Source organism: Aulonocara sp. 'chitande type north' Nkhata Bay, linkage group LG14 (assembly GCF_057382095.1).
Source record: "Aulonocara sp. 'chitande type north' Nkhata Bay isolate Kocher_YH1m ecotype deep benthic linkage group LG14, A_spYH_male_GT1.1, whole genome shotgun sequence".
In the NCBI taxonomy this organism is placed as follows: domain Eukaryota; kingdom Metazoa; phylum Chordata; class Actinopteri; order Cichliformes; family Cichlidae; genus Aulonocara; species Aulonocara sp. 'chitande type north' Nkhata Bay.
In genome coordinates this window covers 28,213,937-28,238,716 of record NC_141357.1, presented here as the reverse complement: position 1 = coordinate 28,238,716, position 24,780 = coordinate 28,213,937, and the positions used below count along the sequence as shown (strand labels likewise).

General features: G+C 38.7%; 1 protein-coding gene and 1 long non-coding RNA gene across 5 annotated transcripts; both read left to right on the top strand.

Moving 5' to 3' along the window:
- Positions 1-69: 69 nt before the first annotated feature.
- socs9 (suppressor of cytokine signaling 9) lies at positions 70-4,629 on the top strand. Its single transcript, XM_086261907.1, has 2 exons — positions 70-223; positions 2,197-4,629. Exon 2 carries the CDS (start codon positions 2,345-2,347, stop codon positions 3,974-3,976), a length of 1,632 nt encoding a protein of 543 aa, XP_086118033.1. The 5' UTR covers positions 70-223; positions 2,197-2,344; the 3' UTR covers positions 3,977-4,629.
- A 4,403-nt stretch (positions 4,630-9,032) lies between these two features.
- Positions 9,033-12,256, top strand: LOC147314826 (uncharacterized). 4 transcript variants are annotated; one of them, XR_015124713.1, is made up of 5 exons: positions 9,033-9,459; positions 9,880-9,943; positions 10,301-10,451; positions 10,823-10,908; positions 11,506-12,256. It is a non-coding gene; the product is annotated as an uncharacterized LOC147314826 (long non-coding RNA). The 4 variants fall into 4 exon arrangements; XR_015124711.1 differs by having other exon boundaries at positions 9,036-9,459; positions 9,908-9,943; XR_015124712.1 differs by having other exon boundaries at positions 9,151-9,206; positions 9,328-9,943.
- Positions 12,257-24,780: the final 12,524 nt, after the last annotated feature.

Here is a 24,780-nt window from a genome sequence, read left to right as displayed (position 1 = left end):
TTATATGAGGCTTCGGGAAACTCGTGAGTCGCTTTTAAGATGCTCTTGTGTTGAAAGAGTCGCCGCATTGATACCGCAGAGTACGTTTTTACTTCCGGGTTGCGCGGTTCTCGCAGTTCATCAAGCTAATGCGAACTAGTCATCTCGCTGTTAATAACGGCTTTAGTTTAAATAAGAAGAAACAACGTCTGTTTGGTCTGGGAACTTGATTACAACTTCTTAGGTATGTTCAACATGTGTGTTGTGGCCGTATAAGCCCGATGTAAATGTCTGTAGGCAAGGCAAAGACCTTCCTACCGCAGAAAAGTAGAGTTAGCGGATGGCTAGCTGTGCTTAGCATGTATCAACACTGAACAGCTGTCGGCTAACAATGTTAGCTTGTTAGTTCTTGCTTAGTGTATTTCACGCTGCATAAATGATTAAGTACTTAATTTGGCTGGTAAATTTACATATTTAACGACGATTGAGGTCGGCTCAGTTGTAGAGTTACAAGTTCGTAAATCTTTACTTTTAAGTCGATCATCCCCGGTGTCTCGATAATAGCGGGTGGTGTGATTTGTGAGGACAGAGCTCGATCCCAGATAATACTGCTGCCCCTGGTCGGTTTGTTAAAACTGAAACAGTTTTAACATTTCTATAAGTTGCCGAGACACTAACGTTAAAAAAAAGTTTATTGCTGTTTAAGAATGGTATAAAGCTTTGTTCATAAAACATTTTCAGAAGTTGTGTCACAGAGTGCTTTTCAAGACACCTAATCAAATAAAAGGAAGCCTAACGCAGGGAAGAAAAAGTGGGTGTTTTTACCATTTGTCAACCTTCATGTGAAGTTTAATATCTAAATGTTTCTAAAAGCCAGCTCCTCTAACAAGACAGGACATAAGACATGGGGGCAACAGCTGGAGCCTAATTGAATTAAACATAAGAAAATCTAAACATGGGTGTAAAAATGAAAGCATGAATTACAATCCGAAATAATCACTAATATTATTAAAATGATTTATCTGTCATTCTTTGTTTAATTTATCTTGTCTATGCTGTACATAGCGGGACAGCCACAGAAGTACATTCACAAAGCCCCTGGAAAGCATTGCTAACCGTGGCCAACAAACGAACTTTTTCTGCACCACTTCAGATGTCAAAACAATCTTAATATCGCAAGCCCTGTAATTAAAAAAAAAAAAAAAAGAAGTATATTATTATTACCTTTTGGATTTCTAGCAAAAAAGGGAGCCACTTTGAATTTTGCTCGAAGCTGTGAGCAACAAATAAATAATTAAATAACTTTAGGTTTGTGTGATATTTTTCACCTTGTTGACCACTCAAAGTCTTAAGAATTGCCGCAACTCTGTTATTGGAAACAATGCAATGGATTTTGCCTTGTGTTGCTGTACAAACTGCATAACAACATAATTTCTAGTTTACCTTCAGGCATCTCTTTCTCCACTATGTTCTGCAAAGGGACTGCACTTGTTCGACAACAGTCCATTATCAGCCAACCGATTCATTGGCTCTATTTAGATGATCTCTGATATCAGTTCTGCTGAAAGCTGTGATATGCTAAAATTCACTCTGGACATAACATTTTTACAGAAAAATCAGAGGTCACAAAACTTAGAAAGCAGTTTAGCTCTTCAAAATTTGTTGTTAGTACTTCTCCTTTAGTTCCTAAATCATGTGTTGTTATGTGTTATTTGTATATTCTTTTGTAATAAAGTTTTGTAATATGTATTCTACTCCCAGTACGGACAACTCTGTGTACTCATCTGATGTCATAGAAACTCAAGATTTCTTAATGTTAAAAAGACTCTCTTGTGCAGTCTAACAATACCATAAACCAACATTTGGCCTGTATAGTTTTTTTCCTCCTCTTTTCTCTACCTAAGATTCAAGTCTGAGTTAAAAAAAAAAAAGAAAAGGAAAAAAAAAGAACTGTAGATTAATCAATAATGAAAATGTCAGTCTCGGCTCTAGGGTCAACACCTTTCTAAAACAATTTAAACAAAAATAAACCTTAGATTTCAACACAGTGAAATTCTGAGAAGTGCTATTGTGTTGGATTGCATCAGTTTTATATGAGCATTTGAAATAAACTGGCAACAAAGTGTGCGCCACCAGAATTTTGACATTATGTTATCTATAAATATTCCATAAGGTTGAAGCTGAGCTTTGAACAGAGTTTTCTTTTTTGTTTTTCAGGCATTGTAAAGTCTGTATGGCCACTATACATGGATGGTGAGAGTGACATGTCAGGATGTGGATGGAAATCATTTGCTGAAAGATAACTGTAATTAGCTGTTCCTTGGAAATTTCCTGGATTGGTGAAACTGTCTCCACATATTCCGTCATGTCATTACCAAAGGAGTCAGGGAACCGAGGAAAAGATCGAGAGAGGGGGGCTCGTCCCAAGGTGAGACAGAGCCGGTCAGAGGAGAGACGAGATGCAGGCGGTGGAAGGAAAGGTGGAAAGGGGAAGAAAAAAGGCCTTTCCTCCCACGACGCTGCGGCTGAGCGACCTGTCAGTGATGGCTTTGAGTATGGTGAGCTGTTGAGTGAACTGGAGACCAGAGACCAATCTTCCCCTTCCCCTCTGAGGGATAGTTGGAGATGGCAGGGCTTTGAAGTAGCTGCCTCATTACTAGGACAGGAACGAGTAACAGCAAGACCAACTCTGGGAGCGACTGGCTCTGCTGCAGAGTTACCCACATCTAGTGAAGGTGAGGGGAGAGGGTCAAGCAGCAGTCGCACTCTCAGGCAAAAAATCCAAGATGCAATGGGGCAGTGTTTCCCAATAAAGACACACACTGCAGCGGCACCAGCTCCATTGCCGCAGGCTCTTTCATCATCAAGTGCCTGTGGCTCCTCGAGGCGCAAGATCCATCTCAGTGAGTTGATGTTGGATGACTGCCCTTTCCCTGTAGGATCAGAGCTGGCTCAGAAATGGTATCTCATTAAACAACACACGGCCCCCATTACCCAGCCTCCCCTGCTAGATTCTACAGTAGTGTGCACTGCCCCAACTTCAACCATGGCAGTTGCAGTGGAGGATGTGGATGACCGATTACGAGAGCGCAGGCGCATCAGCATTGAACAAGGGGTTGAGCCACCTCCCAATGCAGAGATCCACACATTTGAGGTTACAGCCCAAATTAACCCTCTCTACAAGCACGGCCCAAAGCTGGCTCATGGTATGAATGACTTAGCTGAGACTGACAGAACCTCCGTCCATCAGCAACAGCAGCTTCTTCTCCAAAGACAGCAGCAACACCAACTCCTCTTACAGAGCTGTTTGGACACTCTGGATGAAGTTGCAGCCTCTGCATCAGCCTCCGTCCACACCTGCGACGCTGTCTCCGACGCTTTGGTTGACCCAGACATAACTGCGACCAGCATGACCTCTGGAGAAATTCTTCCTCAGACTGAGCATCACAAATCTCACGATAGCTATCGCATTCACACTCAGATTGATTACATTCACTGTTTAGTTCCAGACCTGCTGCAGATCACAAACCTCCCATGTTACTGGGGAGTCATGGACCGCTACGAGGCAGAGACATTGCTGGAGGGAAAGCCTGAAGGCACCTTTCTACTGCGGGACTCTGCCCAGGAAGACTACCTCTTTTCAGTTAGCTTCCGCCGCTATGGCCGCTCACTACATGCACGTATTGAACAGTGGAATCACAACTTTAGCTTCGATGTTCATGACCCCAGTGTCTTCCACGCGCCCACAGTTACAGGACTGCTAGAGCACTACAAGGATCCCAACTCCTGCATGTTCTTCGAGCCCCTCCTGTCCAACCCCATCCACCGCACACAGCCCTTCAGCTTGCAGCACATCTGTCGAGCGGTCATTAGCAGCTGCACCACCTATGATGGCATTAATATGCTTCCCATTCCAAATGCTTTAAAAAAGCACCTGAAAGAATACCACTATAAACAAAGAGTACGTGTACGGCGAATGGATACCTGGTGGGAATGAAAAACAACAAAACACTGACTTAGAGAAACTTCCAAATACATTTTTAATGCAAGTCTCACTAAACTGAACTGAGAAGTGAGTCTTATTCTTCACCCCGTTTGGCTGTATTAACCTACACCACACTGTACTTATTTATTATATTCCTGCTGTACAGGTCTTAACAAATTGTACTAAACAACACTGATGAGGCAATATGTAATCTCACTGTTCTTGCACATTCAGTTCTTTATCCTCAAATTAAACAGACTTATTTAGATGTGTGTTGTTCACGGCTATCCTCACATATCATCTGTGTTTTCAAGTGTGACTAAATCAGCTTAATTATCTAACGATGGGGGGGGGGGGGGGAGAGTCCTAGAGTGAAAGGAGATGATTATAATCAAGTTGTTCATCAGTCACGTGCTGAGAAGGTGAAACACGCACTGACAAGGTTTCTTTCTTGTAAGTGAGGTGCTGAAGTACAGCACGTCTGTGGTATTAATCATAATTGCCTACATAGCCCAGGGCTGATCATAAGGGATGACAGTTAGGTGCATATGCTACGTGGTCCTATTAAAGATGCAAAGGCTTGTCACTCACTGGATTTGATAATGTGCTCACATTAGTTTTGAGTTTAATTTTTACTTTTAACTGCAATTAAAGACTAACTAACATCCTGTGGTATCAGTCCTGTCTTTGCTGCAGTTATGTACAAGTATGCTTTCGCTGGTGGGTGTAACTCCCGGTGCTTCTAGTGGAGACACTGGACGCGGTGAAACTAATTTGAAAATGTCCTTCTTCCAGGGAGTGAAGTAAAACACTCCATTTTCTTTTATACCTTTCTTTAGCACAGTGTGAGATATATATATATATATATATATATATATATATATATATATATATTTATTTATTTATTTTTTTCCCCAAGTTTATTTTAAGTGTGCAAGTCTTATACTCAGATTCTAAACCTTTCAGCTTCAATCCTAAGCTGTTGGTTTCCCGTACAGTTAAATTGCTGCAGTCAGTGCTGGCAGTCTTCATTAGTTTAGTCAGGATTACATGTGGCTCGCATGAACCTGTCAGCCGCATTGTGATCAGAATGTAATTATAAAGCCCTGCGGTTTATGTACCTTATTTTGCCCAAACTCTGACTTTTGTGCATTTCCATAAGGCTGGAAGTTGAATCTGTTTTATACATTTTTTCCCTATGCATCTAATTGTGATGTGAAGGGAGAAAATTGATCTTGTTGCTATACTTCCTGCTGGGTGTATTTGAAAGAGGTAGGGTGTCTCCACACTAATCTTCCATTCCAGCAGTTCAATGACAAAATTACCATAATGAAGTAGCACTGGTGAATCTTAATTAACAGGGAGAATGATGGGAGATGGAATGAATTTGAGCTTTTTTCTGGGCTGACGTGAAGTCAGTTACCAAGACAAAAATCAGTACGCTCTAAAAGCTCTGCAAAGACAAATCAGTCCTAAACTAAAACCCTTAAGGTGCTCAAAAAGGGAACAGTTTACAGTGTGTAAATCTACATGCTGGGGAAGAGTAGGGTCGTAAAGGCTATAGTGTAATAAATAAAATACAATGCTATGTGATGCATCTGTGTTGGATGCTCAGAAACACTGAAGTTTAAACATAAAAACAAATCACCAAAAAATGTCTTGTCTTCTCATCAGACTGTAAAATCTTGCTTTATGTGTGTTGAGTTGAACATACACAATCCGTACTATCTGTTTTATTAATATTACCTGACTAAAATAAACACATTTATGTATAATTCTGTCCTGAGTTTGCATATGAGCACTGCAAATCTCGCAAATGAAGTGTTTACACATTTACGTGTTTAAACTTCCAATTACCAAAGCAACGCAGAAAGACTGAAGCTTTTCACGCAGGTCAGACTTATGTGGTCAGTGACATATTTATGACTTATTTTGAGAGTAATTCCAAATTCTTACCCCTGCAGGGGAGTTATTCACTCCTATGTGTGAACAGCATTTTGTATTAATGAATACACAGAAGAGACACCCCCACTGCTAATTGTTGTGTGCACTAAGTAATGGTAGTCACAAAAGCCAACCATCCCAGTGTTAATGGGAAACCATGGAGATGGGACCTAGTTCGTCCTCTGAGCCACTGTGATGTTGTTTTCTCCCTGAGATGGCTCATTTGACATGCAGAATGTAAATCATCCATGACAAGCACTCATCCAATAATGAGGCTGCTATTATTTAAGCAGCAGTTCCAATGCATCATTAAAGTCTGCATTCAAAATGCAAAGTCAGAGCCTTTGACCTTTGTGTACTTAATTAAGTCACCATAAAAACTCAACAATAAAATGAGTGATGGAAGACATTTGACCTGTCATGCATACACAAGTGTGGGCTACACCAGCAATTTGAGTCCCTGAACAGCTCGAGGTTTGTGCATCTTCCACCAGTATGCAAGACTCTGCAATCAGGTATTCATGGCAGAAATAATCCAATAATAAGATGGGTTTTTTGTGTCTGTGCAACATATTCCCATAGATTTGCGTAGCTATAAAGAACTGTAACCAAATTCATATATGCATTCCTGGAAAGCAATTTTTAACAGCGTGCTAATTATTACTTATGCTGGCACCCTTTCAGTCAGCATTTACAATGAGTTTCCAGCAGAGCAGATCAGCTAAAGATGCTAAATTTTTAAAATTTGTTTACAAGCAAGCATACAATTCAGCATGCATTGTTTGAATATGTAAGTTGTCAATGCGATACCATTTAATTGTCATTAAATACAGCTAAGCAAGCTCTTTATTTACCCAATAAATGCAATAATTCTATGTAGAGATTATTAGGAAATTACAGACCTGCAAAATAAAGAGTTGCCATTTTATTTTATAATTGCTATTAAAGAAAAAAAAAAAAAACCAAAGATAATTTCAGTTAGTTCAAAATGCTGTATTACTGCAAGCACAGCAGGTGGCTGTAAAGAGCTTCAGTGTGTTCCCCCCTGGCTCCTCAGTACCGTGTGATTTGTGTGTGGTGCATTGAGATAGAGGGATTGAGTTAGTTTTTTTTTTCAGCTGGCAGCACGGTGGCACTCATCATGCAGGTATTACAGGTCCTGGGGTAAAAAGAGGACTTTTCTTTCCCTGGATCATGAGGCCCAGAGGGATGGGATGCTCAAGCAAATCAGAAAGCTCATTGGCTACACATACTTAGTGTGTTTGTGCCTGTTTGGACCCGTTTTCCTCTGAGCCTAATCTCTACAGTTGAAAATCACGAGGGTGGAGAATAAGCTTGGGATGTTCATAACACCTGGGGACAATTACTTTCCCAAATAATCTGCCTGTCATAATCTAACAAAAGCTCAAAAAAGAGCTTGATATGGCACAGACTTGGCTTATTCAGCTAAAAACCTGTAGCAACCTTAGGTTCCAGGGGTTGTTTTTGATGTGTTTGTTTTAGCGTGCAGTATGTAAACCCATAGATTTAAAACTCAACTACCATGAGATGCGGCGTGATCTGCGCCATTAATTCAGGGGAGGGCGTATCAAACTGATTTGGAATTCTTGCAAGATGCAAACAGCTAGACATGATCCTCCTTATCCACCCAGAGAGGAAGAATATCTTTCTGTGACTGAGAAACACCGCGGTTGCGAGAGTTATTTTTGGTCAGTAAACGAATCCAGCTGAATCTCAACCTTGAACATGAATCAGTACATTCCTGTCTATTCTTGTCAAAACCAAGTAAGTAATTTGTGAGTTATTAAAGTGTCAGTTCTTAAAAGTCTTGCAATTCCCCCTCAGGAGGTACATTGTCACACAGTGACATGCGTACATTTGATGTTTGTTTCCCTGGAAGCAAACCTTTGACAGCACATTATTTTCTTATTTAAAATCCAAATACACTCCTGCTTCTCTCATGCATGTATTGGAACTCTTGTGAGGCCTTTGCTGCAGAAAAACATCAATATTCTAATTTAGAGCTGTTTGTGTTCTTACTGCTCAGTCTCTTGCCATTTTTATTCTCCTTTGCGCTGTCAGATTGTTGATGGAATAATAGGGGTGTAGGGCATTCCACGACTAAGCCCAGAGAGATACTACACAGATTGATGAGATTGCAGGGTAAGTGACACCTGACAGTCTACATCCCAGCCTCCAACCTGTGAAGCTCATAACTAACACCCTGGCATGTTCTAAGGATGTTCCGAAGTTTTAATCAACAGCTTGTAAATTAACATATTATTTAATTTAGCATCAAAATATAGTTGTAATGTGTATCATAATGTGTTTGTACAAACTGTAATTGACACAAAGATAAGGCAAATATAATTATAGATAAGCATTGTTTATTCTCAGAAGATGGTTAATTACAATAAGCCTTCACAATCACTGTGAAAAGGCCCATGCATCATTGATAGAACGTAGAGAAAAAATTATAATTGCATAAATGATACATTACATTGCATAACACCTGCTCTGTGACTAATTATGCTGTCGCACAGTGGCTGCAATGACCAGTAGAAAAAGTTCAAGCGATAAAAGGAATGTGTAGACCTCAGTAGCTGGTTGTTATTTTATTTTTTTCAAAGTCATTTCTCACATCGGGCTCCTTTTGGACCCAGTGATATCCAGCCTGTTAATGTACTGTCAGTGAACGGACAAGATTAATTTACAGGAAAATACATTTGTGGAGGACAGAAACCTAAAGTATATGGCCTTTATGCTAATCATTCAAACTAATAAACACCACACTACTGTGCTAAAGTTATTAAAGAACCTTTCTTCATTTTATATAACATTTCTAAGTAAGTTTATGTTAATTATGCATTGTAAGAATAAGTTATTTGTCACTGTCTCTGTCATGGTTCCTCTAGTTTTGGTTTTACTTGTTGCAACCCCTTCCCCCACCTTTTGACTTTGTTTGTCCGTTTGGCTCTTGTTTCTCTGTCCTGTTCCCTGTGCTCCTTTGTCTATTCCATAACTTTTATATTTCCATTTTTACTGCTTTAAATGCAGTGGGGTGTGTCACCTGTTGTATGTCTTCATTGGCTATTGAGACTTTAATTGTCCTGCATTTGGTTGATGTCCAGCATAACTCTAAATACACTGTATGTTAGACATCTGTTGTAAGTATTACAATACTATTGGTAAAGTATTACTAAATCAAATTTCCTTGAGTTCTGGCATGCTCTGCTCTTAATATCATTGCATAGAGTACTACACTGAAAAAAAGGGACTGGCCATCTCTTGGATTTATGTAAGCATCTTGCATGTATTTAACACAATTGCCTCATGTTTTAAAGTTAAATGTAACTATATAGTGTAAAAACTACATGATATGCAGAAAGGGTGTATTAAATTGTTCATATCATGTTCAGGTGAAGTAAGTCAATAAGATAGCAACGTTAAATCTCGTGAAACCACGCGTGATTTCATCTCGCGGGCTTTGGATCGTGGTTTAAAAAAGGCATCCATCTCAGTCAAGTCGAGCAGCCAACTCTACGTTTTTGGTATGTCTTGATTTTTTGAATTAATTTTTACCATATTTCAGCCAAATGTAGTTAAACGTCTAGAGTGTCGCCATGTAACATGCTAAAAAAGAGCCGTTAGCTTATTTGCTGTTTTATCTGTTGTCAAAGAATTGGCGCTTTTTCATTTGAATTTGTCTTTGGCACAAGAGCCGTAATATCACATTAAACCTAATTACGAGGCACTCATAACATAATTTGGTTTTCTGTGTGAATAGATTTGCCAACTGACTCTTCAGTTACATTGTGTATTTACTGCACCGTGGTGTTAGTGAGATTTTGGACATTGAACAGCTTTAGCTAATATCATCAGCGGCATTATGCTAGCTTACATCCCTACCCCTCCTGCCCTCACCTGCTGTCCTTTTCTTTTTGTTTTTGTTTTTTTTGCTGCACATTGAGAGACGACCTCTATTCTGCATTTCACCAGGAGTCAGCTGATGGATTGTGGGTTCAAGGTGTTATGGTAAGAAAGTATATTCTATTTTCGTTTCTGTAACTTAATTATAATAGGTTTTTTATAATTATTAGGTGCATGCATACTCACCCTATTAATACAACTGAGAAATCCAAAATCTGCCATAGGTTTATCTTATACCTGTATGTATTGCCAGAAAGGTGATTACTGGACTCGCATTAATGCACACTTGAACTGAAATGAGGTTGTAACTTGTGGGTTGTTGGGTTGCAAATCAGAAACAAACATCTTTGGATTTTTTTAATCCCATAAGATCTGGAAACACAGTTTTTATTCAACAAAACATTACTGATTAACCAAGCACAGTGCCTGCTGTTATTTCAAAATAATTTTATGTCATTTCAGATAAAATGCAGCATTCCAGTGCATCCCAACCATGCATACAGTCAAGGTTTCTGACGGAGCTGAGTTTCTCTCTGGCAGTCTGCTGAAAGTGTTTGCAAAGTGATCGGGGGAACAGGGCACAAAGCTAATGGATGTAGCTGCCATTATGACAGTAAGAACTTTAAAATTCTTTAACTACAAAGTGTATATGTATTGCATTAGGTCAGTAAAAGATTTTTATGCTACATCCATTGAAACCGTCAACTATTACCTGTGAGTACTGATTCCACTAAAAGGATGCCATAATTTTCGTCATGCATTTACTGGCCCACTGAGAAAAATTTATCTTTTTTAAAAAATAAATGTTCTGGAAACTATATATCCATAAAGTTGATGTCAAACAGGAACTTTTGATATTGCTTTGTAGATGCTGGTGTTGCATGTTGACTGGTTTAAAAAGTCAAGAGTTTTTGTCTGGGATCATTTTCTTCTGTGCTACTGAAAAGTTCACAAATCTCTGTTTTCTTTGTTATAATACTTTAGGATGACATTAATGCTCGGAGTCCCTCATCAAAGTGCTCCGCATCTGTGTGAAAGACAATTGCAACATCTTGGTGCAGGAGTTCATGGTGAGTGTTTTATGAGTAGATTGTGGCTTTGCAACATTTAAAAATGCATTTAGTTATCCACTTGATCCTCATTGGACTGGTTAGGACCAGTAGTCCTCTTTAATAATTTGAAGTTCACATGAGGCCTGGTAGTGAACTCGGCCGCCGGCCCTTGAGGCCCCACCCCTGTATTAGGGGTCACATCAGTGTGAAAAAACTTTAAATTTGTCATTCTAGTGAACAAAGAAAAATCCCCCCAATATTTACATTAGCTTTTGTTTGAAAAAAAAAAAAAAAAGACCAACTGACCAACAGCTAACCAAATTGTGGGGCTGAAAGTCTAAATTCTAACATCTTCTGAGTGACATAACCTGGATTTCTGATGGGCCGGTGTCTTTCTAACAAAAACTAATGTAAAGCATTTGAAATTATTATGTTTTTCACCCTCTCTTAGAAACTCTGTTAGACCATGAATGGCAGCATGGCAGGCCACTCTTTGGCTATAGCTATTTACTATGTTGCTTGCATTGGTTTAAATTACTCTAACATTAGAACTGGTAGATTCAAAAGAGATGAGTTTAAAAAGGAATCTTAAAGAAATGTTTTGTGTTTAACCAGGACTTGACTGAGGCCACTGCACAGATTGAGAAAACCACAATGAACATCTGTCTCCAGAGGATGCGGCAGGCAATGACTTTTCTGATGTTGTTCTTCAAGATCTGGATAACGTGACCTTTGCAGTAGCCATGCTGTTTGGACCTTTTTTATTCCTTCAACATGAGTTACCCATCACAACTCTGCTACACTTTTGAGGTGATTCAAAGGGTGGTAATGGAGTTGGATGCAACTCAGCTCTCAAGAAAAGCTCACAACTAAGACAAAACTGCTCCTGCAACGAAGCTCACTGTTATGCATGTGAGGTGACCAGCTCTAGGTGAGAGGACATTTAAATCTCACACTTGTTCTGCTGCATTTTTGAAGCTCAATTCCAGGAACGGATCGCAGGGTTCATTTTTATATACTCTGCAACTGCCATGAGGACAAGCCGTTTTTTTTGTTGTTTGTTTTTCCTTTTGCTCTGTACAAGTTCTGTTTGTCTGTTTGGCAGCATTTTTAAATTTCTCTTTGTATTTTTTCTTTCTTTTACTAGTGAAGAGATGTAGCGTGAACAGTTATACAGTCTAAATATCCCATATGGGTCGTGTGAAATGGTATTTTCAATTTCATTCAGTTGAAGTAAAGAACGTTGAATATTTCTAAGTGTGCTGTTTTGAACCAAGATGTCACAGTATGATCAGTGCTGTAATTTTTGACAGTCACTGTATCAATGTTATTTTTGCGTCTCTTGAATAAAGGTTTTGACCTGCAAGTGCTAATTTCTTTAGTTATTGGGGTAAAATGGGTAGTGTTAATAGGAAGGTGTTTGCCAATTCAGTAACCTAATTTAATGTTAATGGAAACTAACATTACCTCAAATTGTTTAGTTATAATTTTTGTTTAACTGAATCTTGACGTTAGAGGCCTTAAATAGAATGTTTTGATTTGTTCTTTCCCAACATTTTTCAAAAGAAACAGTCTAATTTCTTTACTGTGATTGATTCCAGAGAACACGGAAGAACTGACATTATTTAACTGTTGATTTATATAGATTCAGTGGAGGAGTAATGTCAGTTTAATTCTTTACCTACTGTCAATGCAGTGAAATTAGACATTTTGTTTTGAAAGGTTACTGGTGGATGCCAGCAACCATCTTGGAAGAGAACAATACAATCTGTTATAAGGCCTCCATTTGAAAATTGTGTATTTGATACTAGAATATAATAGCAAAATGTAATTTGAAGATAACATGTAGTATTTAAGTGACCAAGTAGTATTGGGTAAAAGTTATTGAATCGTGTTGGGATAACGTGAGAAAATTGTGAAGGATTAAAATATTCCAAGAGCTCAAATTACTTCATCAAAACATGTTTAAGTCACATTTTATCAACACAAATTGCACAGGTTTATTGAACATGAATAAATTGTGTTAATTTAACTCAATTGTTTAAGTTGCTGCCGAAGCAAAACATCTGTGTGCAACAAATGTCCACCATTGAATTAAGTAAATCCAACAACATATTTTTTTCAGTGTAGAATAAGAAAAGCAGCTATGTACAGTTCAGGGATCATTACTCTTTGTTAATGTATTCATTCAGTTCATCTACTTTCTTGCTTAATTGAGTACTATGTGACCTTCTGCCTGTAGCTGCAATATGGTTTTATTTATCACAAGAGATCTAGCCTACATATCAGCCACATATTATAAAGGAGAAGAAAAAGGCTTCAAAAATATTTCCATTTCACCCACATGCATCACTTCTGTCTGTTGCATTTATAAGAGCAGAGGATGAACTGTGCCTGGCTTTACAGTTAGAATTTGTTCACTGTAATCATGTAGCAAATATGACTTGTGACCAATAATTAGACACATAAGCTAATCAAACAAGAACTTGACACATTAACTGCTAAATGGGCCCGAAAATGAGACAGATTTTGATAAATGACAGATCAAGACATGTGGTCACTGAGCCTTGATATGGCACTTCCGGCTGCCATCTTTCTTTGGTTAGAAATAAGATGCATCACAGGGAGTTTTTGTACAAAGTCCACAGGGGACCGTTTGAGATGTCTGGAAATGTGTTCAACGCAGTGGTAACCTAACTGTTGTCAAACCCCTACTGGGGTTTTGAAATTTTGAATTGGAGCTTGCTAATTATCATTGTGAAAAACAGATGCTCAATGCTCTGTGCCATTAAGTGCCAGAAATATCTCAAGCAGAAGCCAGGAGAGGCATAAATAGTGCAGCTAAAAAAAAAAAGAGGCATTAACAACATTTTATTTTGTTATTTTTTTTTAAACCTTTTTTTTTATTGAAGGAAAAAAAAACTTAACACATGTTACAATAAGCTATAAGCAGGATAAGAGCATTAGAACCAACTTTGGAGCAGGTAGATGTCGCACACGAGCTTTGTCCCTGCATGTTTGCTCATCCAATGGATTCAATTTTCAGGCTTTAGGAGTCAAACCTATATAGTTATAGTTCTCAGGAAAAGAAATTACAAGCACAAGCAAGTGCTCACGATGCTGAAAAGCATTATGGACAATAATGGACAATTTAAAATAATGATACTCTAAAGAAGGTGGGTTATATGAAATCAGATGAACAGGAGCCCACTTAGATCAGCCTGGGCTCCTTTTGGTAATATGCGTGCAGGATTCTCAGACAAAAGTAAGTAATTTTTTTCCGATAATGTATATTGCATTGCTGAGCTGGAGTGAAAGTTAGCTTGGCCGTATGATGCTCTCCTCTAATAACTGTGCAGCGTGCTACTGTGCTGTCTGCAGCATCTGCAGCCACTTGTTCTAGTTTGTTGCTCAGTATTATAGTTGTGGTTATTGATTGCTGAACAGCGGCTTGAGTTCACTTTGCCTGATTATTGTTTGGGATCCGTTTTAGTTGATAAAACACCTGCCTTATGCGTGTACTGAGCTGTGTACGCCTGCCAAAAATGTGTAAAATTAAGCTCTTATCACAGAAAAGCTCAACTTTCATTCCAATATGTAAAAATGTCTTTTCTCCATAAAGCAATTTTTACAAAAAATAAATAAATACTGAATAATAAAGTCATTAGACCCCTTTTAATGGCTTCCCTGGTGCCATACAGCAGACATGACTATCTCAAATATAGCAGCTCTTTTAAATTATGCTTCTATTGCCTATCTGCTTCTTCAGTTCCAGTGGAGGCCTCGTCAAAATGAGTGACACTTGTAAGGAAATGAGTTTGAACCACTGTAGGGGAGCTGGAAAGTTAACAAAAAAGTTATTTACTGCAGTTTTGACCAAACTGTATCCTAACAGCTGACATAACAGTTTGAGTTGTTTTTCATTTTGGTGATTGATGTTTTTTTGTATCACATGCAACTCAGAGGTTTTTTAACACCTCTGAGTTCCTCTGTGTTCCAGTTAATATATTCTCAAGCTCATTTAATCAGACCTGTAAAAAACGCAGTTCAAAATGCCACGTGATGAGTAAACAGATTCGAGAGCTGAATTTGCCAACTCAATGAATTTCAGTTTGACTATAGTGAAAAACACTGCAGATGAACAGGAACTGCTTTGCTCAGTAAATCTTGTAGATGGATACCTGATGGTCCTATCATAATACTGAGACTGGGTTTTCATTTACTTTAACATCTCATTTTTACTTCCTACCAAAAACAGCAACATAACTTCATGTAGGAAAAGGACAATTAAACAGATGTTTTTCCACAAATACAATGACATGAATACTGCATGTAGCTAAGAATACTTTCAGTTATAATTTTTTTCAGTGGGCATAGCATGATGTGAAATATAAGGACAATAGAATATAAGTACTGGGCCAGGAACACAGAAGATCTGCAGGAAACTCATGCCATGAAGCTCCTGGTGCGCAGCTTCTGTGCTGATGTTAATGTAAGAGGAGTTTTGGAACTCTGCAGTTACTGAGTCAGCAACCTTTATGAACTATGCACCTCAGCACTAAGTGACTGTGCACTGTAACTGTACATTGTCTCACACTGATTGCTGTGGTTCCTAAATGCTTCCATTTTGTAATAACGGCGGTTAATAAGACCCCTTCTTCCACAAATGTTTGTAAAAGCAGACTGGATGGTAGACTCAAAGCACACTGGACTTGTCAGTTGTTATATAATTATGAGTAATGATAAGATGTGCAGTAGATGTTGAAATTCTAAAATTCTATTTTTCATTAAGAAAAACCCAATTTGCATTTTCACAGAACGATGAACCGCTCCCTATCTTTACTTCCCTCTCCGTCTCTTCTCTTTTTACATCCAATCATGTTGCTAATTAACCTGATTAGCTGTGAGATGTTCTGCCAGGTGTTTTTTGTTTTGTTTTCATTTCTTTAAGCATTACAGCAACATTTTCATTCTTTTGTTGCTTCTGAGTTGACAGAATTCAGTTAATTTATTCATTATGATCATTTCTTGTCAGACTCTGTTAGGCATGTTTTAACCAAAAAAACTGATAATTCGCTGACACAAGCCAATGTAGTAATAAAAGCTAAATGAGGTTTGGAATTGTGTAGTAAAGAGTCAAACACATAATTTAGGACAGTGAAGTTGTAATAACTGGGTGTGTTTCTTCGTACATTTTTCTAGACAGGCATCACTCAATATTTTCAGCTGATAAAAAAGTTCTAGTGTGGATTTCAGTGCAGTGTTTAGAAGACCAAATACGCTCTTTGTTTATTGACAGAGCAAATCTTTAGAGGTTTTTACTGCCTCTACTTGGTTTTTGTGTTCTCTACTACACTCAATTCAAAGCACCGGGGTTGAGTGCAGGCGTGACCACAGCTGTAATGGCTTCTTTGAATTCTGTTTAGAGAGAAAGTTCATTCATTCAGTTTTTTTCCCCCCATGAGGTAAAATTATAATACTAACCACGGGTGGGCAAGTGCAGGGTATATTGTATTTCAGGTAAGAATAAAACAAATGTATTAAATTCTGTAAATTCTTGGCAGTGATAAGGAAATAGTCCTTAAAGCTTTTTAAAATTCTCCATGGTGCCTTTGAGCTTTTATGATCTCCTTTTAACAAAGCACTGGGTCTTTTCATTGGGAAGAAAAAAGCTGTTTCCCTATACTCTCTTTTAGTAGGTTTATGATAGACCCATTTTGTTCAGGAGCTTAGAGTACTTGTCTTGGTTTTTACATCAGATGCTTTAACAAATTAAGAATTAAGAATCTGGGTGCAATTCCCCCCTCCAGGGGCAAGGGTACCTAGACCCGGTACCTAGACCCGGTTTGTAGAGTACGCTTGGGGAGTGTGATTGTGTGTACAGCGTCTCTTTATGTCTGTCTCCACGTTGGTTGAGTGTGGAGTGAGTGCATATGAGAGCATGAGGGTGGGAATGGATGTTTGTGTCTGTGTGTGCCTGTATGTCTGTGTCTATATGTCAGGTTGGGTATCAGACGCCACCTCTCTGGGGACACCTCAGGCCCTCCAAGGTTTGGAGGCCTATCTCCACCCACCACCACTTCCCCTGCCGGTGGCGGACTCCCTCAGGTGTCGGTGTGTTGGTGGTTCTTTGTGTCTGGGGGTGGGCGTCCGGGTACACACCGGCTCACTCCTTGGCGGCCGCTTGTCGGGGCCTGGGGCCTGGGGCTCGCTCGGGCCCCTTTGGAGGTGGGGTGCCCCCGGCCTCTCGGCCTAGGGCTCGGTCACTCAGGCGCAGCTGGGGGCCGGCGGAGCTCACGGGCGCGTCACTGCAACCCCCCCTGGCTTCTGCTCCGCGGCTGCTGAGTGAGCCCTCATCTGGGACTCTCCTCAGCTCTTACTGGAACAGTGGCGCGGCTGCCCCTCTGTTGGTCTTCCATGGTCTCTTGTGTTCTGGGGGCCTCTGGATGTCTGGAGTTTTGATCTCCTCCATACCCGCTTCACACCCTGGAGGATGGGGCTGTGGCCCCCCCACACTCCCTAGCAGATCATTACATGGAGAAACCTTTGGAATGCAAGCATGCTGATCCACACAGGTATGCACACATGGGTATTCACAGACGCGGACTAAAGCTTTCTTGGCTGCTGCCTCAAAGCACACTGTGCGCTGTCTATCTTGCGTGCTGCACAATATCGTTTATTACTTAGTAAATACTGATATCTATGACTAGCTAGTTTATTGTGATGGTGCTTTGTTTTCTCTATTATTATGTTGCTCTTTGTTGTTTGCTGTCTCCTCTGTTTGTTTGTTTGTTTGTTTGTTTGTTTTTTCTCCATACAGGTGACCCAGGAGTTTTTTTTTTTTTTTTTTTGTCTCTCTTCCCCCCCCTTCTCACCGTCTCTTCTCCCCTTGGGTTTTCTTTCTTTCTCTCCCCCTCTCTCTCTCATTCATTCCCCCTGTCCTATTTATTAAAAAAAAAAAAAAAAAAAAAAAAAAAAAAAAATGACAAAGGATGAACTGAAGCTCTGCCATCACGTAATGTCGCATACTGCTGTTTCTGATGTCATTTAAAAAAAAAAAAAAAAAAAAAAAAAAAAAAAAAAAAAACAAATTAAGAATTTCCCAAGCATTAACACATTTTAAAGGGAAATTTGGCTGTCACTTTACATCTCATACACAAAGGTGATCCGCTGGGTTCAGTTTAGTTGTGCTGACTTTTAAAAAATTCATTTTACAGCAAAAAACATCCCCCAAAAATAATAAAAAATATGTGTTTAAAATGCATGGAGAGCCAAATCCTGCATGCATTGAATGCCAAGTTTGATAAGTTTTTTTCTTTTTAAAGAAATTTTGAATTTACAAGCACAAAACAGCACTGTTACTACCAGGTGGGAAGATCTTGACAGTTATGAAGTATTGAGTTGTTTACCAAATTAAGGTGTGATTTTTTTCTGCCTGCGAGCTTCCCATTAGGCAAATGGGAAAAGACCCCTATGACTCAAGTGCATCTTCTGCTTTTAGACAGCAGTAAACCTGTTCATAGCTGAGCAGCTGGAAGGTTTTCATACTCAATCTGTTTTTTCCCCTTGCCAGATTAGAAAAAATGAAAAATTGTTCACTCTCCTTTGGTGTCTTACTCTGGATTTATAGGCAACATCTGTGAATACAGCAGTTAGATTAATAGATATCAAGTCTTTTCTACCAACCCTTAAAATTGGCAAGTAGAGGATCATGAGGATTCTTCTTCTCGACACTGTCAAGTGCTTTTGATTATTAGAACTTTTTCTTAAATGGTCTCCAATATTTTTTCTTCTAAGTAAGGGGACGTTTATGTAGAAAAGCGAAGGGGAGGTCAGGGAGATTAAATCCAACTGGCAGATCTATTGATTTTTCTAAATTTCTTACATATCATCGCAAGGATATGCAAACTAAAAGCAGATACGACTGGTAAGTGTTCCTCTGGTTTTCAAATAAACATCATCCTGTATAAAGTGTGGCATGATGGTGAAGTGGATAATGCTGTGGCATCATAGCAACAGTTCAAACACTGGCTGTGGCCTTTCCATGTGGAGTTTACATGTTTCCCCTGTCCTTAAATGGGCCTCCTCTGGCTTCCTTCTACAGGTCGAAGACAGGTGAATTGAATTGAACTGATGAAATGGCCACGGATGTGAGGAGTGATGTGAAGTATTTAGAGTAAAGCACAGTGGGAATGTAGTTAAAATGTGGCTTGTAGCAAAAAGGCAGAAACAATCGATAAGTTAAAAAATATTACTCACTATATGCTCGCTCATCTTGTGTAGGGCTAGCTAAATGCTGAAGTATTGCAACCACGACCTGCAGCCATTCCAATGTTGTGGGGAAAAAAATTAAATAAAATAAAAACACTGGCCCACTTTAACCTCTGACTATGGCACACTGTTTTGGCTCTTTCATATATTTTCATGTGACATCACGTGGTGATTAATAGGCGAACAGGACTGCCTTTCCTGTGTTACTGTCTACGGTCTAATTGGTTTGATGTTAAATGGCCCACAGTGACGAAATAATAACTTCCCTCAAATGCCTTAAAAGCAAAAGTAACAAGCCCATTTTGAGAATGTAAGTAAAAGTTAAAAGTTTTCAGAAAAATTAATACTTAAATACCTGAAATTTCTACTTAAGCACTGTAATGGAGTATTTGTACTTTGTTACTTCCCACCTCTGCCTAGGGGTGGCTCAGGTTCGCAGTATCAGTTTCTCAATGACAAGAAGAAAAACAAACCTCAGCCGAAACTGGTGTTGGTAACATTAACCCTTCTTACTAGCACTGCCTAAAACATCTGCACAGTAAGGATGTTCCTGGCAATTCATTTCTTAGTTGACCAAATGAGAGGGAGAAAAAACTAGACTAACCAACTAGTCTAAAACTAAGAAACATACAAATGTTAAGTTAATTTTGAAAACCGCTTAATGGAAAATGTCAAAAACTGATAAGAAAACCGCTTTAAACTGTTTATGAGATTTTTCAATAATGAATCTTGCCACTTAACTGTGCGGCACCTTTCATTGTGCATTATCAACATAACATGTTATATTCCAGACAACGCAGAAGAAAAACACTTAAAACAAACGGATGTTATATATTATCTCAAAACATGTAACTATATCTGTTGTTCATGTATTACTAAAGTATGACAAGTTAACATCTGGAAAAGGAATATGAAAATGAAAATAAATTCATCATCTCCCATCTTTAAGTGGTCAGTAAAATGGGAAAAAGCATGTGAGTACATTACATTAGATACAAATCAAAGGCTGCTATATACGCAGTGCTTAACAATTTTACCAACCAATGTAAGTCTTATCCCACAGCTACTGTAAATTAACACTAAATAAACAATATTGGTAATTGCTAAATTAGTTTTTTATGTTTCTGTTAAAGTTAATCTACCAGTCTATGCACACGCCTTTTAATCAAAATCTGATTGCTATGCTAAAATATAATTATTGTTGTTTTCTGTGAATTTTCAAATGTAATTTCTTACAAAAAAAAGCTGAAAAAACAGTTAAGCACAATATTATTTTTTGATTAAGATGCCAAATAAATTCCTATTTCATCTAAATATATCATCTAAATATCATTTGCTTGAATTCCCGATTGGAAAATTAGTTTTACTGGTTAAATGTTATGCTTGATTAATTGATTAAAAATAATTTATTTGTCTTTCTTTGTTTTTGACAGGTGGTCAACTGAATTTGTTAATTTTCATGCAGATGTCATTGTTTAAATGGTTGCCATTACTTTATCCCAGGGTCAATATTATTAGTAATATGGGTCAGTTACTTACTGATAACACCAAGATCAAATCCATGACACAGAAATTCACTGTATCATGTTGCAGGTTCTCCTTCCCATGTTGCGATAGAAACACCACATTTCTGAATTGGTATAACCAGCTCTGTGTAAATGTAGGTTAAGAAATAGCCTCAGTAAGATGTATTTGCAGGGATATGCTACATTATTTAACCATGTGCTCATGTTGCTTAAGCTATTCCAGATAGCCATATGGACCCATGGTTGTTAACTGTTTGTGATTTAAGGAGTACGGATATTTTGATTTCGATTAAGGCAATGAGGGGGACATTTTTAATACCTGATCAAATAAAACTTAAATACATAACAAAGGTCAAAGAGTGTTTTCTCTCTGTAGGTAGATTGTTGCTCCTATGATCTCTGCTCACAAGAGTTTTTAGTCCACCAACTGATGGAACAATTAGACTTTACAAAAAAGCTTTCTCTAGAGTTCATGTTTAAGGTAAATGTTCATAGAGGTCTGTTCATCATTTCTACTAAAGTTTCTCTCAGAGTATTTTAGAGAAAAAAAATTGCTGACTATACATTTACCCACTCCGAAATGAGGTTGTTCCTTAAGTGGCTCCTTTTTTCCTGGCTGTACGATGGAAAATAATGGCTCCCCTCACATTTGCCTTAAGTGCATCCAAGGCTGTCTACCTTTGTTGTTTAATAGTAGTTTTCCATTTTAGATTACAGCCTACTTTGCAAGAATTAGAAAGCGGCTGATTTATTTGTGACGCCCAGGATTGCAACATTTTGTGATTACTTGGACTAAAAATTAAAATAGGCAACTGTTATTACGAATGGCCAAGACTGATGGAGATGGGTGGTGCAGTGCTTCACGTGGAGTAGGTGTGCAAGCAAAGGAAGGCAGATCTGATCATATTGTTGCTTGGCATGATAGCACATCTGGCACGCCATGTGTCCAGTCCAGCTGCCTTTTCTTGTTCTGTGTGCGGAGGGAGGGGCGCGCGGGCTACATGCTTCTGTGGTCAGACATAACCAGTGGGAACAAATTTTCCTTGCACAAAACATTTATTATGTTTGCACAGTTATGTGCACAACGATGAAAACTGTGCATTTTTTGTTGATATTACTATTGTAGTATAGAATTGCTGTCACAGCTTGCCTTGTTATCGTCACCTGTTTAAACATAGATTTTGGATCAGCAGGCTTATACAGCGGGCCGAAATAAAAACAGTTTCTTAAATTTTCACTGCATTTCTACATCTTATGTATGGCAAGATGTGGCCATGTGCCTGAAGGTTTGCCATGTGCTGGAGATTGTATGTTGTAGGAAAGCTATTGTTGAGTTGAGGCTGTATCAGGAATGTAGAAAATATCAACTCTATCTCAAGGCATTGACTTTAATATCAGAGTATCAGGAGGAAACTGCAATTTACCCTACAGCTTTTACAAACACCACATCCAGACTGTGCAAGATCACGTAAAAGATAGCAGTAAATATGAAGTGACAAGTTGAAATCTGCATTTTATCCTCTATTAGAAATGTGAGCCTGTCTAGTTTTCAAAATGATGATGTTGGCAGACTTGGGAGTTGACAGCCTGTATTTAAAAAGTCTAGGAGTCCAAAAGTGCACTGTACTGTAGAAATTTTTGGGTCAGACATAGGTCAGTATGTCTGCTGATTTAAGAAGTTGGCTTTACACATTAATAACTTAGCCCCCTGTTTCCTGGTATTCAAGATTAAGAGGTTTTGCTCTTTGTCTCCCAAAAGTGGTTTCCAAGTTTGAGGAACTCATGCCTCATCTTCAGTAAGAACATTTGAATGACTGTAATTACTTTATGATCTATTTTAAATTATTTAAACTAATTCCTCAGCTGCCACTTGTAACTTGAGTTGACCTGACAGCATTCAGCTAAAGAGAAGGTTTTGATTTTTTTTTTGTCAGTGAGGGAACAATCATCCTCTACACTCACTTGGCATTTACACTCGGCCAATAAAATGACAGCGGTTCAGTGCATTCGATCATGTAGACATGGTCAAGATAACCTGATGCTTGATAAATTCAAATTGAGCATCAGAATGTGGAAGAAAGGTGATTTAAGTAACTTTAAACGTGGTCTGGTTGTTGGTGATAGATAGACTGAGTATCTCAGTAACTGGTGGGATTACTAGGGTTTACAGAGAATAGTCTGAAAAAGAGAAAATATCCAGTGAAAGGCAGTTCTGTGGGTGAAAATAACTTTTGATATCAGATAGATCACACTGCTTTGAGCAGGTAACAGTAACTCAAATAACTACTTGTTAAAACCAAGGTATGCAGAAGTCAATTTCTGAACGTGCAACATATTGAACCTTGAAGCAAATAGGGTACAACTTTAGACGACCACATATGCTGCAACTCCTGTCAGCTAAGAACGGGAAACTGAGGTTACAGTTTGCATGAACTAAACAATACTGGACAATAGAAGATCAGAAAAGCATTGCCTTGTCTGATGAGTCTTGAGTTCTCCTGTGGTGTTCGGAGGATAACCTCAGATTTTTGGCATAAACACCACAGATCCATCCATCCTGTCTTGGATCCATGGTTCAGGCAGGTGGTGCTGTAACAGGTGTAGGGGATATTTTGTTGGCAAAATTTGGACCCTTTTTGTACCGACTGACCATCATTTAAAAGCCATAACCTACCTTAGAATAGCTGCTGACCATGTCTATCCTGTCATGGCCACAGTGTACCTGTCTTTGTATGGCTGCTGCCAGCAGGATAATGTGCCGTGTCACAAAACTTAAATGATCTCACACTGGTTTCTTGAACATGACAGTGAGTTCAGTGTGCTCAAATGGCATCAACAGTCACCAGATCTGAGTCCAAAAAAGCACCTTTGGGATGTGGTGGAAAAGGAGAGTTGCATCATGGACCAAAATCTCAGAGGAATGTTTCCAGCACCTTGTTGAATCTGTGCCATAAAGAATTAAAGCAGTTGTGAAGGCAAAAGAGTATTCAACGCAGTGTAGCAAGGAATACCTAATAAGGTGTCTGGTGTGTGCACACTTGTAGCGTATGTTTCTGTTATACCCATGCTGATTAGATAATATGTAACATGCAGCTTTATGTGGTCCATGACTTCATCTTTTGTCCATTATAGCATTATTTTTGCACATTGAATTGCCTTTCTAACAATTGCAGAGCAACTGCATCAAAGGATTTTTCCTCACAGCAGTCAGTTGTATCTAAAAGTAGGGCAGTGTATCAGCATTTAGGCCATTTACTTAAGTGATAAATATTAGTTCACTATAAGTTAGTTTAACAACAGTTCTGTTTGAAATGAAATGGAGACATGAGAGAGATCAGTGAACAAGGTGTTGCCTGCCCAGTGGCATGCTGAGAGCAAATGTGCCCATTGTCTGCTTATGAAAATCCATATTGAAATATATTCAAATATAAATTGGTCTGAAAAATGGTTTACCTGCTGAGAAGACTAGAAATTCATTTGCATGCTCTACTCAACCATGGCAAGACCCAATCATAAAAGACTGAATGATACTCTGCTGCACATATGTTGGAAATCCTGCCCTCAAGAGCAAAATTAAAGCAAAGTCAGCACACTGTGCAAGCCACTGGTAACTACCAGGAAACCTTTGAATATCCTGTAGTTAGGAAGCTGAAATAGTTCCATATTTGTGTGGATGGATGGGGGTACCAATGCATGTATTTTTCTATTATTGTGATTGTACATCCAGTCTTAATTCATAAAGGTGGGCTTGTTATCTGTGACAGTGGCTGGATCTTTGGAGCAAATTTAATATATTCAGTTCTGTGTTTATTTCTTCACATATTGCTACCAGCTGCTAGCAGGAGAAGCTACCCTAGCATGGAGGAAGATAACAGCAAAATTTTATTTTTGACAACTAAAAACTGTCAAGTGAGTTAACAGGACCGAGAAAGTCAGATGACAATGCTTCCCAGTTTACTGTCTTTTTCTCAAGCTCTTGGTAGACTAGTTTAGGGTATCAGGAGATATCTGAAGTCAAAGTGTTACTTTAAAAATCTCCGACAGACCACCATCAATCAACTGAGGAATGCTGTCGCTGATGTTTTCAAATGTG

What these genes read in the sequence shown, in the direction of transcription:
- socs9 (XM_086261907.1), top strand. Translation starts at nt 2,345, where the DNA reads ATGTCATTACCAAAGGAGTCAGGGAACCGAGGAAAAGATCGAGAGAGG.